Source organism: Rhinatrema bivittatum, chromosome 11 (assembly GCF_901001135.1).
Source record: "Rhinatrema bivittatum chromosome 11, aRhiBiv1.1, whole genome shotgun sequence".
Taxonomy (NCBI): domain Eukaryota; kingdom Metazoa; phylum Chordata; class Amphibia; order Gymnophiona; family Rhinatrematidae; genus Rhinatrema; species Rhinatrema bivittatum.
The window spans coordinates 91,404,521-91,432,143 of record NC_042625.1 but is presented as its reverse complement, the minus strand read 5'-3'; the positions used below and the strand labels follow the sequence as shown (position 1 = coordinate 91,432,143).

Here is a 27,623-nt window from a genome sequence, read left to right as displayed (position 1 = left end):
TCAGGGAAACTGAACTGTTTATTCTCTTAAAATAAAAAGAAAGATTCAATAGCACCGTACAGATCAGGTTGGATTTGCATGAAAAACCAAGAGGAAACTTTTTTTTTTGGGGGGGGGGGGGGGAGTGATCTACACTCATTATTGTGAATGGCAGTTTGTCACAAAATGTCAGAGGATTTCATAGATACGTAATGAAAAAGCACAGGGTAAGTAAGGACCGGTTGGAATATGAGATGAGACATCACATTCATTGTCTCCTCGTTTCAGAGAGATTTTTCATTTTTTCCAGGACAAAGGAGGGAAGGAAAAACTGTCCTCTGCCATTTGAGCAATTGGGTATTTCTGTCCACGGCAGCCCACCAGCAGGGTTTTGTGCAACTGAAAACCATAAATTGAATTAGAGTGTGTGAGGCCGTGTAATCAAGGGGAATATCCAAGGGTTTTTTTTTAATATATAAATAGAAAACTAAAAACATCTTGTCTACTCATGATTAGTTTGCAATAGTTGCCCTGCTGTTCTAGCAGGCTACATTGATCCTGGTGAAAACTGATCACAATTATTGGACCAAGAAAAAAGAAAGATGATCTCGCTCATGAAGAAAGGTTCTATCATCATCTTCTTTTTTAGTTGGTCCAATCAAAGACATTGAAACCTACAAAGCCTCCAGTATTTACATATTAATTACCGTAATTCACGCTCACGAAAGTTTCTCTCATAGATAACTAATAGGAGAACCCCAGACGCTCTAACGCTAGTAATCTTGCCTACCAGAGGTGCTCCTGACCTCACCACCACTGAGAAAATTCCCAGGACATCCGAGGGACTCCACACAGCAGGTGTCAATGCAGAGAGAGAGAGTCTTAGCGCTACACATCCGCAACGGAATCCACGGCTCCACATGGACCCAATGCAAGGTGTTGCACTTTCTCATGATGTGCCCAACGTCTGGCCTTAACATTGCAGAGAGGTTGTAGACTCCTCTAAATCTTAGTTCCTAAGGTTGTGAGCACCGTCACATCCAGATGAAAGATCCTTGCTCTGGATTCAAATTCTCTAACAATATTTTTGTTGTTGTTGTTTGGGGCGAGCAGAATAATTTATAAATTGTAGTCTTTATGAAACAGTAACATTAGACAATCCACGTAGCCCTTGCATCAGTTTTCAAGATCTGTTTGTAAACGTCTCCTCTTCCATCCTGGCAATGCTTCTTTCAGGGCTCCACTTATGGAGCAGGCGACAGAAAGATGTTGAAGAATACGGCAAACAGCACACAGATGAAGTAAGCGGCAAGGGCGATCCAGAACCTGGGGTCTTTTATCAAGTTTTTGTCAAAGCTGCTGAAGACCACATAGCCAATGGTCATTCCAGCCAGGCCACCTCCAATATGGGCCACAAAGGAGACCTGAAAAAGAGAAAATGGTCAAAGCTGGTGAAATAAGAAAGCTAAAACCCCAACGCAGACCAAATTCATGGTGCCAATAGTGGTTACAGCGAGGGTCTATGTTGGATCAGCTTTCATGCATTTCTTTCTGGTCAGATGGTGGCAGTTACCTGGAATAACTACCAGCAGAGACAGTGGGGCTAAGTGAACCAGTGGCAGAATTCAAAGATACAAAGGAAATGAAAGAGAGAGCAGGTGAGCCAGGATCCCCCTATTTGCCAGCAGATGTTGTGTTACTTAAGACATTATTTAAGAGCTTGCAGGCCTGTGGGTACTTTGCAATTTCCTTTGGAAAATTCTGGCCAGCACTCGTACTGAGGGTACAAGGTACTCTGCACCTGCATTGAAGATGGTGCAAAGTATACATCCATCCCAAGCCCTCCCAGTGCTGTCTACACAGCAGCTAAAAGTCCACACCAAGTCATGCACTGTGCATACTCTTAGCTGCTTTTATGAGGGGAGTGGCAATTTTCAAACCCAATTTTTATGTGGGTGAACATATATATGTTTACCCATGTACAAATTTGGATTATTGCCCCCGTCATCAAGAAACAACAAGTACATTTGATAAGTGGTAGTACCAGGACAAATCAATTCCGTATTCTCCAATTTTAAAACCCTTCAGAATGCTTGTAAATGGGCAATTAAGAAAAAATCAGATTGGGTGAATCCAGCAGCTCAGAGTTATTGACTGAGAAAATGTTATATGTATGAGGTTGAAAATCATGGACTTACGGCAGGCCCAGAAGCATGTGCTATAAATCTTCTGTACAAGGCAAACCCCATGTCCGTTCCGACTAGAGAAGAGAGAGACATTGTGTTGAAAATTTAAAAATCAGCTTCAAGGTGCTACCCCAAGAACGCACACAGAGGTCCACTAGTACAGACAGAGTTAAGTTTATTATTTAATATTAAAAGCCAATCATATAAGACCTCTGGAAGGCACAGAGTGGTAGCCTCATGTTTTTTAAGGCTCTCCCTGCGTGTCTCCGCGTTTGTCAGTGAGGGCTGACTTTTTATAGGTAAAACATACAATGATCCCTAATAGGACTTCATAGAGTATCAGGTACCACGTGTCCGGTGTCCAGATCAGACAACCTATGTCTAAGATTCCCTGGTCCCGCCTCCCATATTGAGATCCAATTAGGCCTAGCGGATACCCACGTGTCTGATGATTAGTTTGTCATTATTCAGCAAAATTGCGGGTGGTTTTTTAATACTGTTAAATATTTACTTTACAGTTATAAGATGCAAAATTATTATTTTGTAATAAATATCTGCCTTAGTAAAGATAAAATAATGGACCTTTAAGGGAAAATTTTGAATAGCCTGCATTGTTGACAACATAAATGCCATACTGGGTCAGACCAATGTTTCTGACAGTGGCCATTTGTGTCACCTGGAAGTAGCCAGTACCCTCCCCCCCCCCCCCCCCCCCCCCCCCCCCCCGGGACATCGCTACAATGGTTTATTCCACTTTTAATATTTGTGTCTGGATTTTTGCTTTGGAGTTGAAGGGAACTTTTTCTTTTACTTCTCTCAGGTTTACATAGTACAGGCCCATATGAAAAGTTATTTCCTCCTCACATCCAGTGGTTAGTAAGTTCTCTCTCTTATTTTTGAGTGGTTATTCATTATATGATTTTTGTTGGTAGGAGAGGGGAGTGAAGAATTGAAGGGGAATTTTTTTGTTGTGTTCCTCAGTCTGAGGGATTCCATTGCTAATCTGGCAGTTCATTTGAAGGAGGAGTAGATACCCAGCTGGAACCTAACTGGGAGGAGAGGAGGAAAAGAGCCACCACAACTGATGCATCCCTACAGCAAACAGCTGGCACAAGATTAATGAGAGAGGAAAATAGAGAACTGAAGAGTTCAGGATCGAGCAGTGGATTGCAGGCAGTTCAAAGGAATCCCTAAGGGGACAGGAGGACCCTTCCCAGTTAGCTCAGGGCAGCTTCACATTCCATTCACGAAGCGAGAAGGGTTACGCTGAGCACTGTTCTCTCGAAGCTGCGTGTGTGCGCAGCCACGTACAACATTTATCTGCCTGTGCAGGGATCAGATTAATCAGGGATAAACCAAACCCCTGCCCAATCAGATCGGAGGCATCACACCTCCCTACACCCCATCCCAAGCAGCAGGCGTTGCATTTATTCAAACGTCATCTCCTGCTGCGAGATCAGCCCTGCGACAGCAAGAGATAACGTTCGGATAAACACGACTCCTGCTGCTGTCCACCCCACAGCTTGGAAGGCACCTGCAGAGCCTGCCCCACAGTGTCTGAAGAGAGGAGGAGGAGACAATAGCAGCCAGTGGACCCCATCCCACTGGCAGCCGAAGACTAGGCCCAGGCCTTGTGTGTGTAGCTGGGTGAGAGCCTGTTTGTGTAGTGACTACTTGGGTGTGTGGATGAGTACCTGGGTGTGGGGGTGAGAGCCAGGCTGTGTGTGTGTGGGAGGGGGTGACTGTCTATGTGTGGATTACTACTTGGATGAGTGAGATCCTGTGTTTATGTGTGGGTGAGAGAGGCTGAATATATGTGGGGGTTAAGAACCTGTGTGTGTAGGGGGGTGGCTGGGTGAGAACCTGTGGGTGGGGGTGTGGGTGTGGGTGTTTGCCTGTGGGTGGGTGAAAGCCTGGGTGTGATTTTGTGGAAGGGTGAGAGGCTCTGGGCCGGATTTTTAAAGGATTACACTCATAACCTGCCTTACGCACACCGGGCCTATTATAAAAAGGCCCGGCGATGCGCGTGCAAGTCCCGAGGCTTTACAAAAGGGGCAGGGCGGAGCGGGGGTGGGGGCCAGAGGCCTCCGACATAGCAGCCATTGCCGCTGTGTTGATGGATCGCACGCAACTTGCGCCTGTCCAGAGGCAGTGGCAAAAGGTAAGACAAGAGTCAGGGGGGGGTTAGAGTAGGGCTAGAGGAGGGGGGGGGGGAAGGGAATGGAGGAAGGCAGTGCGGCTCGGTGTGCGCAAGGTGCACAATTACATAAGAACATAAGAAATTGCCATGCTGGGTCAGACAGCATCCTGTTTCCAACAGAGGCCAAACCAGGCCACAAGAACCTGGCAATTACCCAAACACCAAGAAGATCCCATGCTACTGATGCAATTAATAGCAGTGGCTATTCCCTAAGTAAACTTGATTAATAGCAGTTAATGGACTTCTCTTCCAAGAACTTATCCAAACCTTTTTTGAACCCAGCTACACTAACTGCACTAACCACATCCTCTGGCAACATATTCCAGAGCTTTATTGTGCGTTGAGTGAAAAAGAATTTTCTCCGATTAGTCTTAAATGTGCTACTTGCTAACTTCATGGAATGCCCCCTAGTCCTTCTATTATTCGAAATATGCACCCGAATTGTGCACCCCCTTGCGCGTGACAACCCTGGATTTTATAACATGTATGCACATATTCTGTATTAGGTAAGGGTCAGTCTGTGATCTGCGTGTGTAACTGAGGGGCACTATTTCTGCTGGCATTTAGTTTTTCTATAGGGCTTTTGCAGCAGTATGGTTTGTTCTGTTAACCCCAGTAGGTGGTGCATTAATGTTCTAGGGCATGGTATAATATTTCCATTGCTGCCGTGTCATAGATAGGGCTGCTGCTGTTTGAGTCCTGAGGAGTTTGTGTTGGTTCCCAAAGTGTTTAGCAGTGAAGGGTTTGCAATTACTGAGATGTGTGTGTGTGTGTGTGTGTGTGTGGAAGAGAGGGAGAATTTAGTGAGTGTGCATGTGCGTGAGAGTCTGGGAAGTGAATGAGAGTGAGTGTGTGTTTGCGAGAATGAGCATGTATGTGTGTGAAAGAACATGAGAGTGAATAGGCAAATGTATTAGTGCGTATGTGAGAAAGTTTGTGTGCAGGCTGCTCCAATGTTCCCTCTAAGCATGGGGTTACTGTGAACATAGAATTATTGGGCTTTTTGCATCGGAGAAAGTAGGCTAATAAATCAATACATTTTTGCTCATAGCAACCTGATCCTTAAAGGGAACATTGATACTGAGGGAGAGATTAAGGAACCACAGATTCACAGCTTAACTGCTTTCAGTAGCATTATGAACAGCGCTGGTATGAAACAACTGCCTTAGTAAAGTTTTATGATAGAATACCATTACCATGTCTAGCTTCTTTACTGACACTCAGAAGATGAGTGTATACGCCTTGAGTCTTGGAGGTTTATCCTCCCGCCTCCCAGTGCCAATAGAGAACCTGAATTGAGGCAGTGTAAGAGTGAGTCCAGAACTTAGCCCCAATACAGAGTCCGAGTCCTTTCCTCTTGGGCCAGGCCCGAGATGGAATTACATGTACATTTTCTTCACTTTGGGTCTATGTACATGCTAAGCCCATTTTGCACATGCTAAAATAATGTGCAATGCAGTAGGGATGCATAGTAGTTTCAGTAGGTACCCGCCAACTTTCTCATACACTTGGGGAAAATGGAGAGTATGTGTGTATTTTTTATTAACGAAATACACATATACCCATACTCTCTGTTTCCCCGCATGTACTAGAAAGTCAGCGAGGTATATGGGTACCCACCTAAATGGAAGAAACGAATGCATAGCCCTCTATGCAATAAGGCCCTATTATGCGTGTTAAAATTGATCCCCGACACACTAGCAATATGTGCTGAAATTAGGGAGTGCCTTCCTGTAAATGAGGGAGTGTCATATGCAAATGAGGCTTTAGTGGGCTACTGCTAGTTACTGTGGGCCTGCTAAAGCCAAAAATAGACCTGCCTTGGATTAGATACCTTGAGATATCCCCCATGCTAACTGGCCTGAAGTTAGGGAAAATTGTATCATCCCCCCACCGCCTCCCATCAAGATCAGAAACCAGCATACATTTGGAAGATTTTTAAAAACACAGGGTGAATTTCTGTTCACAGCTAAGCACAAAATCTGGCACAGCTCACCTATCAGAATAATGAAGAGCAATCGAAAGATTCCAAACAAGGGCACCATTTCCTTAAAATTCTTGGAGATAGAAGAGGGAAAAATATTTTAAATAACTGCTTTTGAGATCGCCATAACAAGAAACACAATTTCTACTGCACATCCATAATACACAAAGCCACAATAGAAGGAACTTCCAGTCCCCAGTAATAGACATCTTATTCTGTTTCCCTCGTGTACGGCGTATGTTCCTGATTTGCAGGGGAAACAAGATAACTTTTCAGATGCAAGAGAACCAACATGAAAAGAAGCACTGAGCGTCAGGTCACATCACGGGTTACGGATAATGTTCCTCAGCAGTCTCCTTACCACGATAACGTTCATAAAGTACCCCCCCATCAGGGCGTAGACCCCTCCTGAAGCACCCACAAGACGGACAAGGGGATCAAAGATAGAGCTGGCCAAGGAACCTGAGAAAACAAAACATGGCACCATTATTAAATATACCGATCACTCGAGCTAAATCCCTATCAAAATTCAACCACTAAAGGAACTGGATAGCTCCTATTTTATTTATATCTGTATAATCATTTTAACATCCGCCTCATTTATTACAATTATGATACAATATAATTTGTAGAACAGTAATTAACTTGTATTGAAAAAAATACCAAAAATATTATTAATCTTTTAATACATTTTATGCAAAAGGATTTTTTAAAATATAGAACACTATTTTTAAAAAAGACCCTACAGACTTATGTAGGAGATAATTAAGACTGAAGAAATGACAAAATTGTGTCTATCCAATAGATTTCCTTTATTCATTGTCGGATCTCCTCTTAATTCTTTTGTTTCATCAAGATGGTACTTGTGAAATGTATATGGCGTTCCTGTTGTGATCTAAAGAGAAACTGACGTACTAACATAGAATTATAGAACAAGATAAGAAGGGAGTCGTAATAAGAATCATTGAAGGAATAGGCAGAGGGAGGTCACAATAGGAACTCCATATACATTTCATAAGTACCATCTTGATGAAAACAAGAGAACATAATTAAGAGGAGATCCAACAGGGAAAAAGGAAATCCATTGGACGGAAAGAAAACAGATACAATTTTGTCATTTCTTTGGTCTTAATTATCCCCTACATAAAAGGCCTTTACTGAGTCTGGGAGAAGTTTCGGCATCTTAAAAATCTTGGAATAAGATATCCTATTGGGGGATCCTCTTGCGTTACATTAAAATTGAATTTTGAATTCACACGTTCACAATTGCAGCCCCTGAAGCAGCAAACGCGAAACCGGATATCGTGTTGGGCTTGATCTTCGTTGGATGTATTGAAGGGGAAAACACTGATTTCTTTACTCTCACTTTTAAAAAGGTCTTAAAAATGTAAGGACCAATAATTATATGAGACCCAGACGGTTTCTTAAGAACACATTTTGTCATGAAACCTCGAGTGGTATGAGGGTCCTTTCATCATGTAACCATTCCATTAATTTTCTGCTTTGCAATACGTGTATATGAAAGAAGTAGATGAAAGTTAAAGCATACAAACCTGCGATGACACCTGCGAGGTACACCAGTCCAATCCGGTGCCCCTTGTGAACCAGCTCCAAGGGGATGCCCAGCAGGAGCTGCAGAAATAGGTTCCCCAGGATGTGTTGAACACTGCAAGAGAGCCACGTCCCCATGAGACAAGAGTTTGCGCGACAGAGAGCGCACAGATGCTGGACTGGCAGAAAGAGATGCACCAAGAGTGTACACAATACACTGCAGGAAGACTTTCAGGACCTTCACAGAAGATCATCTTGCAGTGAAAATATGTTAACAGAAGGTAGTTAAAATCAGGATATGGGTTCTTCATTAGGGACTTGATCTGCCCATGCTCCAGCCAAAGTGTAGCCATGATTACAGCTCCTCTTTGTAAGAAAAATATAGTTATAGGAAAAAGAAATATTAAGCCCACAGGGTCTTCCCCCTGCAGCCCTCCTCAGGATAGCTACATAGGAGAATCCTCCTGGCCCTCTTTACTGGCTGAGGACTGTAAGCCTTCTCTGCTACTCAGCCAGGTGGTCACTGCCACATAGGCAATTAGCCTTCCCGACAGGACCCAAATTTAGTACATCCATGATGCAGCCGCAGCCCTCGCAAGGTCTTAATCAAGGACCTCCTGCTTCCCACCACTAGTGGCCAAACCAAGCAACAACATCTACCCAAAGTAAAAGTAATCTTTGCACATAGCTTGGCATGCAATTCCTATGTCATAAAGGAGACTCCACGGCCAGCAGAGCAGCTGGTCCCTGACCCAAGGAAGTACTAAACTCCTGAAGAGGCTCTGAAAGTTCACTCCTCAATCATTTATGGGAACAGTTGTCAACTACCTGCACTAGGACAAAAACCACGTGGACTTTTGCCTGCAGGTCTTCCACCAATTTTCAGGGTAAAAAGGGTGCATTTCTATTGTAGGATCACTCCTGCTTCTCCTGGAAATCGATTATTGCCACAGTGATTGGGGACTTTGGTGGAGGTGGATCAGGGGAGGATAGAGTTTTTTTTTGGGGGGGGGGGGGGTTTCATTTTGAATTCAAATGACACATTGAAATGGTGTTTTGTTACGTTTTTCATATTGTTTCAAAACCAATGCACACCCCTACAGCTGAAATGTGAGTAAAACACTTTTCTACCCATGTAAATTGCTTTGATAATTATCCTACACAAAAACAAAATATAGAAACTTCCATTCTGAGATTCCTACGCCCGCCAGCGCCTTCTCCCATCCTCATCCATTCCCACGGCTTCAGGAGGGAAGTCAGAAAATCAGAGCTGTCCCTTGTGACTGGGAGCCCTGCACATATCAAATGAAGCCCCAGTAGGTGTGAAACAAGCTGCAGGAGACATTAACAGTCAAATCAACAGTAATAAATAAATAAGTAAAGCAAGCTGTGGTTCTTGTGGTAACAGGTAAAAAAATAACTAAATGTGGTATGTGGTGGGAGCACCGTGAAACAAGTCTGTCTGCATACCACGGGGCCATAAGCAAGGCAGGAACAAAGAACAGTCCATGTCGTTACTCAGAAGTGCTCCCGCCAGCACTACTATTCACAGGGAGAGCTTACCTAGGGCTGGCTTATTGCACAAAATAGCTTAACAAACTGATCTGCTCAAGGTAACTGGGCAGAGCTCTGCACATGCAACTTCCATTGGCCAGGCCCAGAGTACTCAACATGGATTTAAATCAAGGTAAAATGGCAGAGGCACCAAAGACTGAGACTGCCAGGCCCCATTTCTGCATAAGCAGCGGTCGGGTCCTACCAACTCTGCTTGCCACTTTCCTTGAAAAAAGAGGTTTGGGGGTGGGTTATCAGTTATTGATGGAACAGGGAGTAAAAGCAGGGATAATGTCATTCTATGTTTTATGTAAGTGTTTTCTGCAAAATGTTTTAAAACTATGTTCTATTGCAATTCGCTTTGGACAAATGATTTTGAGATAGGTGGAATATAAATTAGCCCCTGCAGGCTGATTTGCGCCGTTACCCTGCGTGCACCAGCATGTAGGAGATGAATCTCCAAGCTTCCTCTCGCTTGTCTGGTCGGTAAGTAAAAGGACTGTTCAGAATCCCTTCGCCCAGGGTAATCCACTGCTTCTGCGGCATCCAGACAGCATAGTAAATAAATACGGCAAGCTAGAAGCATACAGAGAGAGAGAATCGATAAACAGAACGAGCCAATGGCAATAACTAAGAAGCCATGTTCGGGGCTTTTCAATGCTGTACAGCATTCGCCAGCATAAAATGTTTCTTTACACATCTGTCAAATAACAAATTGTAAAGAGAGGGAGAAGGATCAAAGTCCAATCACAAAATTTTTTATATATAAAAAAATTTGCTTGAGAGTTTTGTGATTGGACTTTGATCCTTCTCCCTCTCTTTACAATTTGTTATTTGATTAATTTGAGAGGTGTTTTGCTTCTTGATTTTTTGATTCTTTACACATTTGAACATTTTGGAGGTAATTTTGAAAAGGTTTTATGCGCTTATATAGACTTTATGCACGTAATTAGGCTTTTGAAAATTGCTACATTTACATGTGTAACTCTTGAAAATTCACTCCATGGTGCTGGTTTTTTAATAGGTTTTCTGCATGTGTGGTACAGTATATGCTACTTTTACACATGCAACTCCTTGGAATATTCACTCCGGTTAGTGTAGCAGCCATATTGGTCTTGAATAAAAGAAACCTTTCATTAGAACACATTGGTTCCTTCTGAAGAAGTCTTTACAAGTCATCTCAGCGGCTCAGTCGTGTCATTATCTTTGGATAATTCTGTCACAGCCTGCAAAGAAATTCTGGATGCCTTTGGCACTAAATCCCGCTATGAAGATATGTGGAAATGAGTTGAGGGGAAAAAAAACAACAAATGGCCAGACCCTTCAGGAAGGCCTAGCACATGGCACACAGGGCACTGGAGTCGGTGTGCTGGGATATCTGAGGGGGAGAGAAGCAGAATGGAGGGCCCTAGAGGATTACTCTGGTGCTAGGAATGGTTCCGTTTTGGGGGAGACGACTCCTCTTTCATCCCTTGGAAGTGACAGGAAATCAGCTTAACCAGAGCAACCATGGAGGAGGAAGAAGAGAAAACAAGAAAAGGGGGAGCCCCAAAATGTGAAATGTTCACTGTACCTCAGCTATGCTAATAGAAATAATGAAGATGGGCGGAGGTATGCAGTTAGCTCTTTCCAGGTATGTGTCTCTAGCATCTGCAGGAAGCATCCACTTGGAAATGGACGTGTGGACCTTATCGCACCAGGGACAGGCTCGGCACGGCCTTTCTTCCACATCTTCTTCTTCGTTTTCTTCCTTCTCATTGGAATTTCTGTTCATGCTTTCCTCCTCCATCCTGCTGTGCTGGAAAGCTACAGCCTGCCCGGTGAGAAATGAAAGTTCACGTCTAGCAACACAAGCACAATAAAATGGGCAGAAGACGCATGTTAGTGGGCAGAACACACAGGTGGTAACAGTGCTGTGCACTTAACTAGCCAGGCTGCCCAGCTGACATTCGTGCACTTCAGGTACATGTGCATAGGAGTTTCCACACCCTCCCCAACCCCAGCTCCCTCTCCTCTGACCTCTCAACCGCTGCCCTCCATATCTGTGCCAAGCATGCCCAGAATCTGTTGCAGGGAAGGCCTCAACCACCTCTGCTATTTTATTCATTCATTTAATTTCTTAAATCGCTTCTCCAAAACAATGTTCAGAGAGACTTACAACCCATAGAACGGTAACAGACAGCATCAAAATGTAGTCAAAGTTCAAAAGAATGTAAATTCATAGTAGGGCCATCTTCAACATTGCTTCTTATGCCAAAACCCAGGTCCCTTCTGTACCTCATTACTCAGTTTACAATAATGCCCACAGCCTCTGAGGTAGTAAAAGTGTTGTAAAAAAATCCAGCCTCCCCATGTTCACTTAAGTTTAGATTTCAATCATGGTCCTTCCATGCTGGCCACCCTGGCCGTCTTGAAAGCCTGATGCTGTTGTACCATTGCTATTTAAGGTTGTAATCACCACTCTGTGAAGGTTATCCCACTGCTATCATAGCACTGCTGTTTAGGACTGTAAGCGCCACTCCGTCTAGGTTACCCCAATGGAAGCACAGTGAAGTCCTACCGCTGCTGCTTTGGGCTGAACTGCCGCTCTGTGCAGGTTACCCCAGTGCTTCATTACAGCCTCTCTGCACTAGAATCCTCTGTGTTTATCCCACATGGGTTTTAATTCCATTACTGTTTTGGTCTCTACAGCCTCCTGCGGGAGGGCATTCCAGGCATACGCCTACCATCCAGCCCATCGAGGGATATTCTGCTCCTCCTGTGAAGGTCATGGCCCTGGCCACCATCTCTAAGAAGGGCTGGTAGAAATAGTGTGTAACAGATTTTTACCAATGGCATCCACTGCTGCACAGTGTCTCAACCACAAATCTTTCAGGAGAGGGGGCAAGCATAACAAAAAAAAAAACCCAAAAGGAATGTATAAAAACAAAATCAAAAGAAATAGTTACAAATGCAGTCAATAAAATCCGGGAGGGGTGAAAATGACTCGCTCTTGCCCCTCCTTAGCCCTCCTCCCACCAAAGGCAGCCATGATCTCAGCACTGAGCTCTTGGCCACCTCCATAAACATCAGAGTCCTCAAGTCACCTGGGCGCAGAAAGCCTGGAGAATGGCAGAGCAGATAGAAATAAATCCCAGGGCTGGCACGGTGCAGGCTTTCTGCGCCCAGGTGACTTGAGGACTCTGATGTTTATGGAGGTGGCCAAGAGCTCAGAGCTGAGATCATGGCTGCCTTTGGTGGGAGGAGGGCTAAGGAGGGACAAAAGTGAGTCATTTCCCCCCCCCCCCCCCCTGGAAAAAAATCATTTCAACTGAACTCCAAGACAGAAGTGGATAGTGCTGGTAAGAAAATCATACACCTGGAACTGAAATGATCATCGCTGTTACAAAGTAAACCTTGTTTAGTGCTTGAAAGGACAAGTTTGTAGAAATGTAGCAAACGTCATATGACTGGAAAGGACTTTGTTTGCTTGGAAATTAGTGGTTTCTCTCCAGAACATTGCCTGCATCTCTCATGGTTTAAACGGCAATTTTAAAAGCAGCAAAATACATTCAGCCAATTAGCCCAGTGACTGGAAGCCATTCCTGGCTTATTTTACGTACAGTTCTGCATTCACATAGGGGGCAATGATCAAAACATTGCATGCCAGGGAGAGCGGGGTAGGGTCTCAACCCATCAAAAGTTACTACAACCCGTAGGGCCACAGAGAAGAGGCTCCTAATGATGAATCTCTCAGTGGTTCTCAGGGACCACCCAGCCAGTTGGGTTTTCAGGATTGCCACAAAGAATGTGCCCGAGATACATTTGCACACACTGAAAGCAGTGCATGCAAATCTACCTCATGCATATTCATTGTGGATGTCCTGAAAACCAGACTGGCCAGGTGGTCCCCAAGGATTGGACTGAGAACCATCTGCTCTTCCTTACCCAACCTCCTCCCTCAGGTAGCGAACCAAGAATGCTTTTCCTGAGAACCCTTGACAGGGATGACTTTACAGCTTACTCCCATCGTGGACTGCCAAGGTCTTCAATCCAGTCCCTTCCACTTGACTTCTAGCCTGAAAATCTGCCTTTAAAAAAATACATTCAAAATCACCTCAACATGTCTTCAGTGTATTCTTTTCATACTACTCCAACTCACGGGACAGCAATTATCTCCTTAACTAAGACATTCACCTTCTCGTAATACTGCAAATCACCACACTCTCACTAGTGGCTTATCAGGCTGAAGTGAAACAGGGACCAAATGTAACACAAACAGCCTTAGATTAGAGATCAATAACTGATACACTGAAGCTGAGCACATGGGCCTTGTCATTCCTTTAATAGTCCCATACTGAAAGAGCAGGCTGCACTAGACAAGTACCAGCTGCTGAGTAACCTTCAAAAGGACGGTGGTAAACGTGGTTTCTATCCTCAGCTTGTGCCCACAGACTCTCCCAGTTTGCTAAACAGTTCTCTTCATTGACTGGAAACAGCAGGGATTAGAAACTCTCTCTCTCAAAATAACCAAAAAGGCTCCTCCACCCTGTCTCCTGCCATTCCTGTCCAGCAGCCATAACTAAACTGGGACAGATGTGTGTGTAATCCTAAACCAGATTACATCAGATGTCATCCAGAGTATCCAATGCCACCCTCCCCTTGTAAGGTTCATTCTGATTTCTGGGACACCCAATAAAGGTAAGAAAGAGGAGGAATTCCATAGCAGCCAGCTCTGTACCAGATAATGTACACAGATACTCAGGTCTCTTCCCCAAGGAGCTTCCAGCCTCAGTGCAAGGAGACAGACAAACCATTCAGTGCATCTATAATGTGCTGAAAGTTTTTACAGGAAGTGCTGGAGAGTGAGTGAGATTGGGGGGGTCTTCTGGTCTGAACTCTAATCAGAGACCATAAACATCTGTACTGTGACAAAAGATCAGCAGAGAGCCGTAGCTTGATGAAGCAGGGTAACGATGCTAACCCTCTCTCTCCAGTCTCAGTGTATTGTTTCATTAAGTGCTCAGACCACAGTCAGGAAACAGGCTGGATAATTAGTACAAATGTACCGTGCAACCTCACAAGCAGCGCGCATACACCCATACATGTGCATATTGGGCAGGTGAGCAAAAACTGCTCAATTTTATATCATGCGGGCAGGTACACACGTACCGTTTAAAATATTCCTACCGCAGGTATGTGTCGGAGCCTTTACGCGGGTACTCACAAGTGACATGAGAGAGTCTCCCACTGTAAGAGGGGCACTCAACTCAGGGTGGGGGGTGTCGGTGTTACAAGGGTCTACCAACCCTTGCACCCTAGGCAGACCAATGCGCCCATCCCGGGTTGAAAGTGATTCTCTTACAGTGAGAGATGTATAGAGCGTCCGATTCCCTCTCTCGCTCTCCAGGACCAGTAGTAAAGTTACGCAGGTAACATGGCGCGCGTTGCAAGATTCAGGGGTTACGCGCGTAGTTCTTGGCCCCACCCCTTTTCTGCCTCCTCGTTCTTGCCACGTGACTTCCTGGATCCTTAAAATTCCTGTTGCTCGCGCGCAGCCCACATACTCGTGTATGGGGCCGTTTCTGTGTGAGCTACGCTTTTAAAATCTACCTGTATGGAAATTATTACAAAAGTATCTTGCTTAGATAAAGATTCGGAACCAGAGTGTGGGAAGACAAACAGAATACCACGCGCTTACAACGGTCCAGTTCCAGCAGACAGAACACTTCTCCTGCACTGCCAAGAAACCCACCCCTCAAAAAATGCAAGAAACGTCAGGTACTTTCCTACTTGCCCAAATGAGGAAGAAACGGTACAATCAGAATCTGTGCAAACTGCATTCATGAACTTCTCCATGCCCGACTCCCTTCAGAGAAAGGACTAAATCTGTCAGCGAAGCACCACACAAAAACCAGGAGCTTTCTTCCCTGCTGCCATGAAGATGCTTCAGTACAGCTTTTCTTTCTTTCTTCACAGCTGCGGGCATTGCACAGCAAGACTGCTGCAAAACTGCACCCCTTGTAAGAGGGAACTTCTCCCACTCTGCACGTGGAAGAGGAAATAATTCAACTTTGACCAGGGAGATTTTATGGCAAGGCAATTTTTCTGTTTTGATTTATCCCAACATAGCGACTTGTGACTCAGTTAAACGACCAAACATTTTGGAATCTATTTAAGCTTTCTGTGTAGTCAGTACGCTGCTTGTAATTCACAGAATGCGTGGGGAAATGCTTACTTTTCTTTTATCCTTTTAGCATATGCTTTCTTTTTTTCCATTTTGTTTTGAAAATAATACAAAATGTTTTTGTCTGTGTATTTTCAAATGACTGTAGAGCCCCTACTCATTAGACAACCATTAATCCATTCAGGTTTTTCCACTGGCTAAAGCCCAGAGATAGAGGGGCCTATGGCCTAAGCATTTTTCCCATAGACACAAAATAGGAAAAATGTAAATACATCGAACTTTAGCTTAGCATGAAGAGATGGCACACCTTTCTCATCTGGAAGTCACTGTGAAAAATAAAACAGCCTTTGCTGGAACGGTAATGTAATGCAATTTTAGTTTGCGTTATGCCTTTCTAACTCTAACTTATTACAAGTGATGGCATAGGTTTCTTTACTCACTGTGGCACATAGGGCCAGCCCAGAGGTAACTCTCTGAGTATCTATTCACATGCCAGTCTTCAGACCAGGAGCCCGGTAGCAACAGTGCACTCAGGCCGGAGGAGAGGGCATGCTACATAAGTAACAGAACAATACACTTCAGAAGGAAAGGAGAACAGAGAAGGTAATGTGTACACAGAGCACCAGACCTGTGTTATAAGACTAAACAAAGCCCTAGTTACTGCTGTTAGGTCTGTGCTAGTGACCAGTGGCTTAAGGTGGCACTCCCAGCCCATTCCACTGGCAGTCAAGAGGCACAGGTCTCGGCTGAAAGTTAAAGGAATCCCACAGATATGGACGCATCCTATGAAACTGAAGATGCGTTATCTCTGTTTTACTTATCCTGAGCCTAATTTCAGGACCCACCTAACGTCTGTGAACATCAGATGCCCTTGCATTCGGCTTATTGCACTATTCTGCTTTTTTACTGCCTCCTACCTGGCCATATCATACATTCTTCCTAAGGATCAAAACTTTGGTGTTACCCCACTAAATTACAATTGAAATCAAATCCGCAGGGCCCTTCCGTGCCTCTGCAGAATTTACTCATCACTGCATAAGTCCTCCTTTTCATTGTCATTCTAGGTAAAAACAAAAACTACTTTTATATTAATTCTGTGAAAAGAAAGGGGACTGAAGAGAATTGAGAACTACAGATATTTCTTCCACAGAAACCAGCTCAGCAATCTTAAGAGACTGCATCCGCAGGTTTAGCTTTCATATAAACATATTGAGCAGGCAGCCCAATTACCAACACCTTAACAAGATACAAGAATCTGTTCACCTTCTATGCAAGAAGTGAGAACATTAGTGCACCTGCAAGAAAGAAGATTAAAAACTATATAGACCCAAAGTTATGCCTTAATTTGATATGATCACTGGATTTTTAACACGGAATCTGGCCAGATTCAACAATGAGTCCTAATCTGGGATCTGCTTTTAATCAGTGTGTTGAAAGAGCTCTGGGTCGTTCTGCATGCCTTCTAGATCTGCTGGTCCCAGAGGAAAGGGAATTTCTCAGTCCCGAGTTCCAAACCCCATAGAGCACTTGGAGAGAGGAGGAAGGCTTACCCCAATAACATGCATAGATTTTCAGCATTTCAGGGGTAATTTTCAGTCATTCATGCACATAAAACACGTGTTTATGCACGTAAATGGCGCCTTATAAAATTGTGCAGGGTTTGTGCACATAATCTGATTTCACGTGTATATTTATGCACACAAAACGTAGGTGTTCTGCAGGGACTTTGGGGTTTATGCACAGGCTTTTTAAAGTCAAAAGTAACGCCCATAGGTTACAAAATGACCCTCGCTATGGCTGGACATAGAACCCCTCACCCCCTCCCTTCAGTTGTAGGTGCTGTGCTGCCAGCGGCTCTCCTAAGCTTACTGTGATCCACTTGGCAGTGGCTGAAGGTGGAACCGAAATGCAGAGGGCATGGCTGGACTCTCTGGGATTGTGGCTCACTGAGCCTTACCTTCTGCCCGGTTCTAGACCTGAGTCACAGCCCTTGGGCTTCTTTTGGGACCCAAAGCTCCTTCTAGGCTTTCTTTTCCTGAATGAAAGCTCTCCCTCCTAATTTGGGTTCCGTTCCAGAAAGCAGTTTGGATCCGGCTGAAAGGAGGATGGAAGGGCTCCTGTTTGCTCTCTTGACAGGACCAAGACAAAAAAAAAAGGATCAAGTGTCACTTCTCCCTCACTTTTTCCCCCTCTCGCCCTTGTTTGAAAAGCGAAAGTAGAAACAAATGGGTTCTGAGCCCTAACCTCCAGGTGAAGGAGTTGAATCTTACCCTTGGCTTCTGTCCGGCTCCTTGCGCTTGCAGGATGCCGAAGAACCCCCTCCAGATAGAGTGGGAAGAGTCCCTCGGGGAAGTTTCTCTCTCTCTCTCTCTGCCGATTGCTTGCTCCTCCCAAACACATAAAAGGGCGGCGTTTCCTGCTCGGCCTCAGTCCCTCCTCCTCCTGGGCGGCTGCAGCCCGACCACAGTCCTCGGCTTCCTGCTCAGGCCGGGGGGAAGACTCCTTACAATCCAGAGTTGGGTTGGGTTTTTTTTATTGCTGCCCAGCTTGGCCCTCAGCTCCCGCCTCCCTCCCTGGCTGCAAAGTTTGAAGCTCTCCTAGGGGATGCATTTTGAGGTGCAAAAGGATCCATTCTTCTTGAGACAGGCGCCAGCTCGGCATTGGGAAGTGCTCTTCCCTTCCCGAAAGGGTCCCGCAAAGTAAAACTGCCCTTCCTTGCACCAAAATGAGAGCCGAAGGCTGGGTCTACAGAGCTGAGGAAGGACGGTGTCCCCCACTCTTACACTCACCCCTAGTAATTCTGGAAACTCGGAAGCTGGGTCCCATATCAGGACGCACAGATCCAGACTTAGAATTCAAGGAACTGATCTTAAGCATTAAAACCCAGTAAATGCTTCTCAATCTTTCTTTTCCTTTGTAGTGAAGGCCTATTATTTGCTGCATCACTGGTGGATTTGGCACCAAGCCCGCGCATGTTATAAAATCGGGGGTCCGCGCGCACAAGGGGGTGCACACTAGTGCACCTTGCATGCTCTGACACCCGCGACCTTCCCACCCCTTCCCCTAACCTATCCCCCCTCCCCAGTCCTATTCTAACCCCCCCAAATGTTTATCTCACCTTTTGCGCCTGCCTGGAGGCCCTCGATATTTAAATCAGCTGCCGCGTAAAAAGAAGGCACTAGAGGAAATTGCACAGCCAAAGCGCCTTCTCGGTGGCGGGCAGCTGGTTAGGAAAATGGATGCTCAATTGTACGAGCACAGCCACGGGTTAGGAAAATGAATGCTCCTTCTTCTTCCTGACTTAATGTCACCACGATATTAAGTCGGAGGAAGTACAGAAGAGCAGTTTTTTCTGCTTTTCTGTACAATTTTTGGGCTGCTCAAAAATGAACGCCTGCTAAGTTTCTGATAATACAAATGTGCACATTTTTTCTTTTTTTAATGGGGGAGAATGACTAACAGCCTCATCGACATGCATTTGCATGTGATGAGCGCTATTAGCTTCGCGGGGGGGGGGGGGGGGTTGGACGCACATTTTGGGGGCGCTAATCCCCTTATAGCAGTGTTCTCGGCTGAGCGCACTGAATCTGCTTGGCAGTGGCAAACTTTGGAGGGCTTTTCCCACTAATGACGCAGTTTCTTGGATTTTTCACGAGATGGCGCTAGGCACCCACTTTCAGGTTATAGCAATGTCGTGTACAAGAAGGGACTTTCAGCATCTTCTGCCTCACTTTTAGCACATTTCCAAAGGTTTCGTTTTAATTTGTAATAATAACACGAATCAGCAAGAGTGAAAAAATAAAAGAGGAGTCCGCAGGAGCGTTGAGAATTTACTGCGCTCCTTAGGGGCTTTGGGGAGGGGAGTGGAGACCCAGAGCCAGGACTGTGATTTTGGCATCGTGGGAGAGGGGCTTCTGTTTTGGGGGAATGAAAGGGGCACTATGCCCTGGCATTTTGCAAAGTATGTTGGTGGATGGGATTTTTTCTTCTCTTGTGGTTATATTGTGAATATATCTGTTAGCTGAGTACGTTTAGGAGTGCTCAGGGGCAGAACCAGGCACCCAGGTAAGGGGTCGATTTTAAGATCCGCGCGCAGTTCCCACACGCACACATGGATGCACCAATTTTATAACATCTTGACATGATGCCCTTTAAACTGTATTATTTTTTTGTTTAGTCTTTATATTTGTGAGTTTGTATTTTTTGATATTATCTTGAGACATTTAAATCAAGAATTGCCTTTTGTTTCATGCTCTATCATTAGGGTTCCATTTTGTACTTTTGATTATATCTATATATCTATCTTTTTTATATATATATATATAATGTGTGTGTGTGTGTAGATAAGGTAGTAAGTAGTTATTTATATTTAGACAATCAAGCCACACGCTCTGCCTCTTCTCCCTCCCAGAGTCTATGGGCGCTCCGCTCACCTCTCCCACCCTCTCAGCTGGGGAAGGATTGGGGGAACATCCAGTGGATCCGGCTGTCTGTCCCTCTGCCTGACAGAGGCTCTTAAAGGGGCTGTAGAACCATAAGCTGCCGCTGCTGAGGATGGCAGTCCTTTTTTTAAAGCCCCGCAGTTAAACAAAGATTATCTGATGCGCCTGAGGTCCGCCTCTTCCAGTTTACCTATGTTTAACCATCTGCTAGTCTGGTACCCACTGGGAGAAATTTCTCCAGGGTGGGAAACTGAGTCAGTGAGTGAGCGTTGCCTTCAACCATGAAGACCATAGCGGGCGGAGAAAGAAAAAGATTTCAGGATTCCCGGGTCAGATAGGGAACTTTTGTGTACTTTTTATTTTTCATACGGAACAATTTATTTTTGCTGATTTGTCCTACTTTATATATTTTTTTCACACATACATTTTTTTTCTTTTAAACAAGGTTCTTGGCAGGGATTCCCAAGCTCCGTTTCTGCTACTCAGGAGAGCAGAGGCTCGTGATCCGTTAAGACTTACCTGCACTGTTTTTCTTTCTCCCTCTTTGGCTCCTGCCCTGGCCTGTTGCCCCGCTCCACCAGGGAAATCAGTACCTTGTCAGGCCTGTTGCCCTGGGAGCCCATCCTCAGCTCCTGCTGCCGGACCCACCCAGGTAAAGCCACAGGGAATTCTCCTCCACTGCTTGCTCCTTGGTACTGGAACTCGCCCTCCATTGAGAGGAGGGTGAGTTGCTCAGTGTAGCCCTCCTTTTTCAGTGAATGGCTACCTCTAAGCACCTCAGGAAACCAGAGAGACCGAAACACCTGATTGCACTGGGGAAGGGAAGATCATCCCTTTGGGGGGCTGTCACCCCAGGGTGTGCTAGGCAAAGCAACACTACGGAGTGCCGTTGCCCTGGGGCCACTCCTTTCTGTTCCAAGAAGCTACAGCACCAGACCGTCCGTCTGCACATCTGCTGAGGCAGAGACCACACTGAGGAACTGAGGCAGCACCGGGCGCTTACATGGAGAAGGAGCTCAATGGTGAGCTTTTGGTCTCTGCCTCCATCTGCCGGCCGGAGGATAATCCCACTTGTACGGACTGGTCTGGCAGGATGATCAGGAAGCTGAAGGAGGCAGAGATTAAACTGCTCCTTGTGAGAAAGTCATCAGGGTGTCGGAAATATGACATGGAAGCATACAGTCCTGTTTTATTGAGTAAGCAATTGAAAAAAAATACATAAACCAACCAAAAAAAAAAAAGTTTGTGCCAACTGGAAAACTTGGAAGGTCTTTAAGAAGAGTGAAAACAGATCACCAATGGTGTTAAAAAGTCCTTCAGATGAATTAAAATGTGGCACCAAAGAGGCTAAAAACACGAAGAAACCAAATATGTAGAGCAGCAGCAGCCATTGTCTTAAAGTCAAAGTTGGTAGCGGGAGATCCGAGGAGAACTTCAGGACACATCTGCAAGACAGAAAGGAAGGAGCTGGCTTATCATGCACGGGTAAGGGCAGCCTCCAGCACGCAAGCCTTCCTGAATGCATTTAGAGAACAAGCAGTGGCTAACTTCATCTTTCCAGCACTCATGGCAAGAACGTGACTGTACAGATGCTGGAGGCAGAGGTTTTTGTTTGTTTGTTTGTTTGTTTTAAATACTTATGAACTGAACCACTCTCGGAGCTAAACCGTGTACCCTGTTCAGTTTGCATGTTTGCAATTGCTGGGCCTTGGTGAGGGCACCAGGCTGTGCCAATAGGACCCTCTGCGGACGGGGCAAGTGAAGCTTGGAGAGGTTGCTAGCCCGGCAAATTTTTGGGGGTGGGTGAGGCGGGCCACGGTTTTGCTTTTTGAAGGTTTTTTTTTAATCTTTATCTCTGCAAAGGACAGAAACAAAATAAAGATTAAACAAAACGATACTCACAGGGGGGGGAAAAAACAAACACCAAAACCCCCCCATGAAATGACTGTAATTTTTAGTTTCCTGCACATCTCTAGTGTGCGATCCTCATTTGATGCTGCCCCATGGTGCCAGCCTCAGGGCCTGCCAGAGCCATTCTGAAGCAGAGGCCTGGGGATTGCTTCTGCCCCTTAGATCTGCAGGCGGGGGTAAGCAATTGGGGAAGTTCAGGGGGTGTTGTGGGGGGGGGGGGCTTTGGTGGTGACAGCAGACCCAACATTTTTTCTTTTTGTTTTTTTTATTTCTTTTCTTTTCCATTAGTTTCATTTCAAATAGCAGAAACAAACAAACAACAAAACAAAACAAAAAAAGAAAATAATGAAAGAAAAAATAAAGCAAAAGAAAACAATATTCAGTGCCCAACCCTAGTGGGAAGTAGTCAGAAAGTGTGTTGGAAGGACCTAACTTCAGTTAGCCCCTGCTACTGAAATACTGGATGCCCTAATTACACAGGCCGATACAGTAAAAGTCGCGGGAGAGCGGGCGAGCGCAGGCCACTCTCCTGTGTGCGCGATTCAGTAAAGAAAAATATTCAAATTAGGGCCTGCAGTAAAAAGAGGCGCTAGGGACACTAGTGTGACCCTAGCGCCTCCTTTTTGACAGGAGCGGCGGCTGTCAGCGAGTTTGACGGCCAACGCTCAATTTTGCCGGCATCGGTTCTCGAGCCCGCTGACAGCCACGGGTTCGGAAACCAGACGCCAGCAAAATTGAGCATCCGGTTTTCAACCCGCGAGCCGCGGGCTGATTAAAATTTTATTTTTTAATTATTTTTAACTTTTGGGGCCTCTGACTTAATATCGCCATGATATCGCCACTTTCCCAGTGCCGGCAGAATTTAACGCCTACCTTTGGGCAGGCGTTAATTTCTGAAAGTAAAATGTGCGGCTTGGCTGCACATTTCACTTTCTGTATCACGCGGGCATTTGCATGTTGTGGGCACTATTAGTTTCGGGGGGAGTTGGATGCGCGTTTTCGACACACTATTACACTTTACTGAATAAGGGGTAAAGCTAGCGCGTCAAAAACGCGCGTCCAAACGCGGGTTAACAGTGCGCTCCGGTGGTACTGTATCGGCCTGCATGAGGAGCCACTATTTTTCTTTTGCCTGTAAACACTCCTTTATCAGTTACTTCTAGTGCAAAATCGTTTTTGGGGGAAACGTATCTCAGTGTGCAGTGTCTCACTCAGGCAAGTATCTGGAGTCAACCCGTGGTCACTGGAAGGACCTGGAGATCCTGTTTTGATTCATTTCATTTGGAAAATGTAACAAAAGGAAACCAATCCTCATTTGGTCTTGCTTTCCTCACCAAGCAGCCACCAGTCCTGGCATGGGGCCCCCACCATCCCGAGCCTCCACCACAAGCATTTAAAAATTCACGTCTCCCCCAGGATGCTTTTCACCCCATCATTGGTGCAGGCACCATTTTAAAAGAGTGACGCAGTGGGGCAGGAGTGTCAGGAGCACTTTTGCCCCGTTTGGATTCTTTTTGAGACATGGACGAGGGGAGAATTCAGTATGGCAGGGGGGTTCCCATTTTGTTTTTTTCCCCATTTGTATTGTTTATTTCATTTCAAATAAAAATGCACAACAAAATAACCCACAAACCAAACTGAATGTGCACATCCCTACTCATCCCCACAGCAGGCTTGTGCATTTTTAAATCCATAGTCAGCAGCGCCTTTATAAGTAAATAACTAAGGTCTACAACATAGCAAATCATAAGATATCCAGCAAATAAAAATCAAAATAGATAAAGGTGGAGGAGGAAGAAAGCTCAACATGAAAAAGATTGTTGCCTAGAATGACAAGCTGTGGCCACCTAAATTACCCCATTACGTTACATTTTGGCCAGAACTCATTCTGGAGTAGCTTTTAGTCCCATATAGCATTTTCAGAAACCCCTGTCATAGTCTAGTTCTAGAATATACTTCACATGTAGAAAAAAAGTAAAAGCAAACTGCTCACATTCCTATGAAGAACAGGGCTCGCTTGTGAGCGATCCGGATTGCGTTTGGAGAGAGGATGCACTCGTGAGCGCCGCGATCCGGATTGCGTTTGGAGAGAGGATGCACTCGTGAGCGCCGCGATCCGGATTGCGTTTGGAGAGAGGATGCACTCGTGGGCGCCGCGATCCGGATTGCGTTTGGAGAGAGGATGCACTCGTGGGCGCCGCGATCCGGATTGCGTTTGGAGAGAGGATGCACTCGTTGGCGCCGCGATCCGGATTGCGTTTGGAGAGAGGATGCACTCGTGAGCGCCGCGATCCGGATTGCGTTTGGAGAGAGGATGCACTCGTGGGCGCCATGATTCGGATTGCGTTTGGAGAGAGGATGCACTCGTGAGCGCCGCGATCCGGATTGCGTTTGGAGAGAGGATGCACTCGTGAGCGCCACAATTCGGATTGCGTTTGGAGAGAGGATGCACTCGTGAGCACCGCAATCTGGATTGTGTTTGTTTGGAGAGAGGATGCACTCGTGAACGCCGCAATCCGGATTGTGTTTGGAGAGAGGATGCACTCGTGAGCACCGCAATCTGGATTGTGTTTGGAGAGAGGATGCACTCGTGGGCGCCGCGATCCGGATTGCGTTTGGAGAGAGGATGCACTCGTGGGCGCCGCGATCCGGATTGCGTTTGGAGAGAGGATGCACTCGTGGGCGCCGCGATCCGGATTGTGTTTGGAGAGAGGATGCACTGACTTCGAATAGTTCCAGGTCACTAGTGAGGCAAGTTTGGTTTCAAAGTAGGCAAAATCCTGCTGAGGAGGACAGGGTATGATTAGTACAGGAAGGTTGGAGGCTAGGGTTTTAGGAGTCCGGTAACACTGGGCAAATAAATACCCTCACAATCACCCCTGAAAAATAAAGACTTCCCAGCTGCAGGATGCACTTTTAGGAAAGGGATTTACTGGCCTAGCTGATATGAATTCTAGGTCAATCATTGCAGGTTACAAAGCTGTAATGAATGCAGAGTTAAGAATTTAGTCTGCTTAAAAGCAGTCAAATTGTTACTAGAGGAACAAGTTCAGCCCTTATCCTACAAGTGTGTGTATACAGATGTACAATCAAAAGGCAGGAAACTTTAGTGAATAACAAAAACAGTCCAATTTGTTTCTCATAATAAAGTGAAAAGGCATCTTGACATCAACCTTTTTGGGACAGAACCAAAAGTAAAAAAAAAACAAAACACACCTTCACCTTTATCCGATATCTTATAAACACGTTCATGTCACACCTTCAAAACACAATAAGTTCTACAGTGATGTCCAGTCAATGGGTTCCCTGCCTGACTTTTTCAGTAGCTCATTACTACCTCCCTCCCCCTCCCCCGGGGAATTACGCGCCATGCTAACCCAAAATACGTGCCAAAAAATTCAGAATTAAGCTTACATAAAAATAAACCAATTTAGCAAAAACTGCTTAGTTCTCAGTTTAAAGGTGGCAGAATACTCAGCCAGGGAGTATCTCTGGTAGGGTAACATTTTGCTCACGTAATTCCCCGGGGCGTAAAATTAATGAGAAGCCAGGTCCAGGGTCTGAGTAAAGGAAGTGCACTGAAGCAGTCCCCTGCCACTACCTGCGCTCAGATCAGATGCTCTGCACTTACAGCTGGCTGGCCGTGCGCCGTATCGTTGCATGATCTGATTGTGTGTGAATCTCACAAAGGATTCGTATTGCTCTGAGAAGGGAAAAGAAAGAGAAAATGAACAGTTGTTCCCATCGGGCATTGATTTACTCCCATTACTGCATTATTATTATACTTTTTTTTTTTTTACATTTTTATGAATGACACAGGAATGCAGCGCTTGATAAACTTTTGCAGTGCTCTGCCTGACCTCTGATGAGCTTTTTTCCACTTACCTGCGAGCTTCGTGTTGAGAATTTGCTCATATTCCTGCCTTATCTTGCCCTCGTGGTCCTTCAGGAGGTGCTCACACAAAATTCCAACTTGCCGTAAGGTGAAACTAGGTTGGTCCTTCCTCATGGAGAATGCACCTGGCCAGGGAGGAACACACCAACCATATCATGCAATGTTCAAGAACTTCCAGGCTCTCATCGCATAGGTGAGAAAGAGAACAAAATTGGCCTTTGCGATGTCCCAGGAATTTTATACCAACTTATCAGAAGATTCCTTTAAAATCAAGGCGGCAAGATATTTATTTCTCGTAGGCTCAGTTCAGACATCACGCAGTTGAAAATTGTGAACCTAGGTTCATTTGATCATCTGTTCCCCCAAACATCGCAGCAACCACAATTCGTTCTCAATCGACATACCTCATGGCAAACCCAAGGTTTGTAAATTTCATTTAGCTCTAATCTCAGTCGTCATCCGAACCGGCACAGCCCCAAAGCCGGTTCCAACATACTCCTGCCTAGAGAGCTAGTTTAAACCCTCCCCCCCATCATGAAAAACAGAGTAACCCCTCCCGGGCTCTCTGGCCATCCATCCTCACCTCCTCCAGTGTCTTACTCCATCCACTAAGTACTGGTGGGGCAGGAACGATCCTCCCTTGCTCTGATCTATTTCGCAATGGCACCGATGACCCAAGGACCATACAGGAAAATGCTACTAGGGCTCAGGTCAACTGGCACCATTGTGAAAGAGAGCAGCACCTCCTGCCCTGTGAGGACCCAGCGGATGGGGGTGAGGGGCCAGGGGTAGTAGGGGCGGGCCGGTGTTCAGATAGCCCAGGAGGGTTTCGTACGTGTCTTCCTTACAGCAGAGGTGGGGATTAGGCACCAGACCTCAGTCACAGCTGTAACTTGGATTCCGAGTCACTTCGATTCCATGTGACGTCTTAAACGGGGCCACGGTCCCCAGTGATACGTTTTGTAAAATATAACAATGCTCTATGCCTCCAGCCTCAGGACTTACAGCACACTGGACTCGTAGCAAGAGATCCTCTATTCTCACCTGGAGAGCTAGGAGCTGCGATGGCTGAACAGTGGAGCTGAGCCTCATCAGAAGGACCTGTTTCATTTCGATTAAAGGCGACCTCCAGCTGCCTTTGTCTCTGATAGCGGCAATACTCTTCTTTTAGGTTCTGATAAATTTGTTCTACCAGAATTAAAGAGGAAACAAAGATTTACCCCACATCATAAAGTACACTTTAAAACGATTTTTTTTTTTTCCCCCCAGTCCTGCTGCAATTAAGCCGTGGAATTTGTTGCCGGAATATGTGGCGAAAGGTTTGGGACAAGCTTCCGGAGGACAACTCCCTTAACAATCGTCAGCCAGGCCGGCACCTGTCCGTCCTCCCCCCCCAGCCCGGAAGGGCCTTTTCTCTTTGCATTTACCTGGTGTGAGTCTCCGCTCGGCATGCAGCAGCAGCATCTGTGGCGGGATCTGTGGCTGGGCCTCCGGTGGCTGGAGGCTGCAGCGCGGCGGGGAAGGAGTGCCCAGGCTGCTAGGCAAGGGCGCGCAGCGCCGCTGCTTGGCAGGATGGGACTGCGGGCTCAGCAGGGCATCAAACTCCCGTGAGCGTTTCAGCGTCGCCCCGCATGTCATGGCCCTCTGCAGCACTAGCCCCACCCCCCCCCTAACCCGGACCAGAGGTGAACGAAAAGGTGAGGGGGCGGAGGAGAGGGGCAGCTGTCGGGGGGGGGGGGGGGGAGATCCTTTAAA

General features: G+C 45.8%; 2 protein-coding genes across 3 annotated transcripts; both read right to left on the bottom strand.

Annotated features, from left to right (window-relative positions):
• Nucleotides 1-18,084, bottom strand: RHBDL2 (rhomboid like 2). Its single transcript, XM_029571577.1, has 8 exons — nt 17,891-18,084; nt 11,028-11,295; nt 9,882-10,030; nt 7,903-8,015; nt 6,711-6,811; nt 6,362-6,422; nt 2,178-2,239; nt 1-1,403 (listed from the first exon to the last, which is right to left on the bottom strand). Exons 2-8 carry the CDS (start codon nt 11,241-11,243, stop codon nt 1,224-1,226), a joined length of 882 nt encoding a protein of 293 aa, XP_029427437.1. The 5' UTR covers nt 11,244-11,295; nt 17,891-18,084; the 3' UTR covers nt 1-1,223.
• Nucleotides 18,085-21,224: 3,140 nt separating this feature from the next.
• AKIRIN1 (akirin 1) lies at nt 21,225-27,623 on the bottom strand. 2 transcript variants are annotated; one of them, XM_029571168.1, is made up of 5 exons: nt 27,296-27,623; nt 26,913-27,056; nt 25,859-25,993; nt 25,575-25,676; nt 21,225-21,507 (listed from the first exon to the last, which is right to left on the bottom strand). In XM_029571168.1, the coding sequence occupies exons 1-5, from the start codon at nt 27,504-27,506 to the stop codon at nt 21,497-21,499; spliced, it is 603 nt and encodes a 200-aa protein (XP_029427028.1). In that variant the 5' UTR covers nt 27,507-27,623; the 3' UTR covers nt 21,225-21,496. The 2 variants fall into 2 exon arrangements, with proteins under 2 accessions (XP_029427028.1, XP_029427029.1); XM_029571169.1 differs by having other exon boundaries at nt 25,605-25,676; nt 27,296-27,622.